The sequence below is a fragment of the Limulus polyphemus genome, unplaced genomic scaffold, assembly GCF_000517525.1.
Source record: "Limulus polyphemus unplaced genomic scaffold, Limulus_polyphemus-2.1.2 Scaffold613, whole genome shotgun sequence".
NCBI classification, from domain to species: Eukaryota; Metazoa; Arthropoda; class Merostomata; order Xiphosura; family Limulidae; genus Limulus; species Limulus polyphemus.
In genome coordinates, this window is record NW_013666223.1 from 391,486 (window position 1) to 392,244 (window position 759).

Genomic DNA, 759 nt, shown 5'->3' on the forward strand with positions numbered 1-759 from the left:
CACCCACCGCCAACTCTTGGTCTACTCTTTTACCAACGAATGGTGGGATTGACTGTCACCTTATAACGCCCTCACGGCTGAAAGGGCGAGCATGTTCGGGATGACGGGAATTCAAACTCGCGACCCTCAGATTGCAAGTTGAGCGCCCTAATCGCCAGGCCTACTAATAAGACGAAAAAAGCCGGTTTTTTTGTGTGTGTGTGGAATGGAGGAATGGCACAGGAATTTACTGTTCTCGAGTACCGCTTGAGTTATATACATATATATACTTAAGACTCAGTCGTTTCCTACTGGTAATCCACAGTAAAAAGAAAATCTTAATTTTTTTGTAAAAAAACGCTTTATATGATGTAATACCGGTAAGAAATATTCTAACCACTGACATAACTTTTAATCTATAAAGAGATTGTGTGTTTTTTAAAACAAAAATAAAATCAAGCTTATTAAAACATGTCCAACAAACAATCATTTATATCATCCATCCGTATGGATGATCTGAAAGATTGATCGAATCAACACTTTTTGATAACACGTGCTCTTATCTTGAATTACGAAAACAAACATAAATTCCGATTCTGTTACAGAGTGACTTCGTTCACCAGCGGCAGCCTCCTGGTGGTGATAGCCATGCCTCCATCACTGTTCATACTCTGAACGCTGTTGTGATCGTCAGTATCACTTGGGTTGCTATTATAGCCCAATATGTCTATATCATCTGAAACAAAACAGCACTTTTAGAAACACTAATTATACATAATC

At 38.5% G+C, this 759-nt stretch overlaps 1 protein-coding gene across 3 annotated transcripts in view; it reads right to left on the bottom strand.

Moving 5' to 3' along the window:
• LOC106459469 (max dimerization protein 1-like) overlaps positions 1-759 on the bottom strand; it is a 16,171-nt gene continuing 15,412 nt past the window's right edge. For all 3 annotated transcript variants that reach the window (XM_013919090.2, XM_013919093.2, XM_013919089.2), the window contains one exon: positions 1-715. In XM_013919090.2, the coding sequence (XP_013774544.1) occupies positions 579-715 (137 nt within the window). In that variant the 3' untranslated portion in view covers positions 1-578. The remainder of the gene's footprint in view (positions 716-759) is intronic.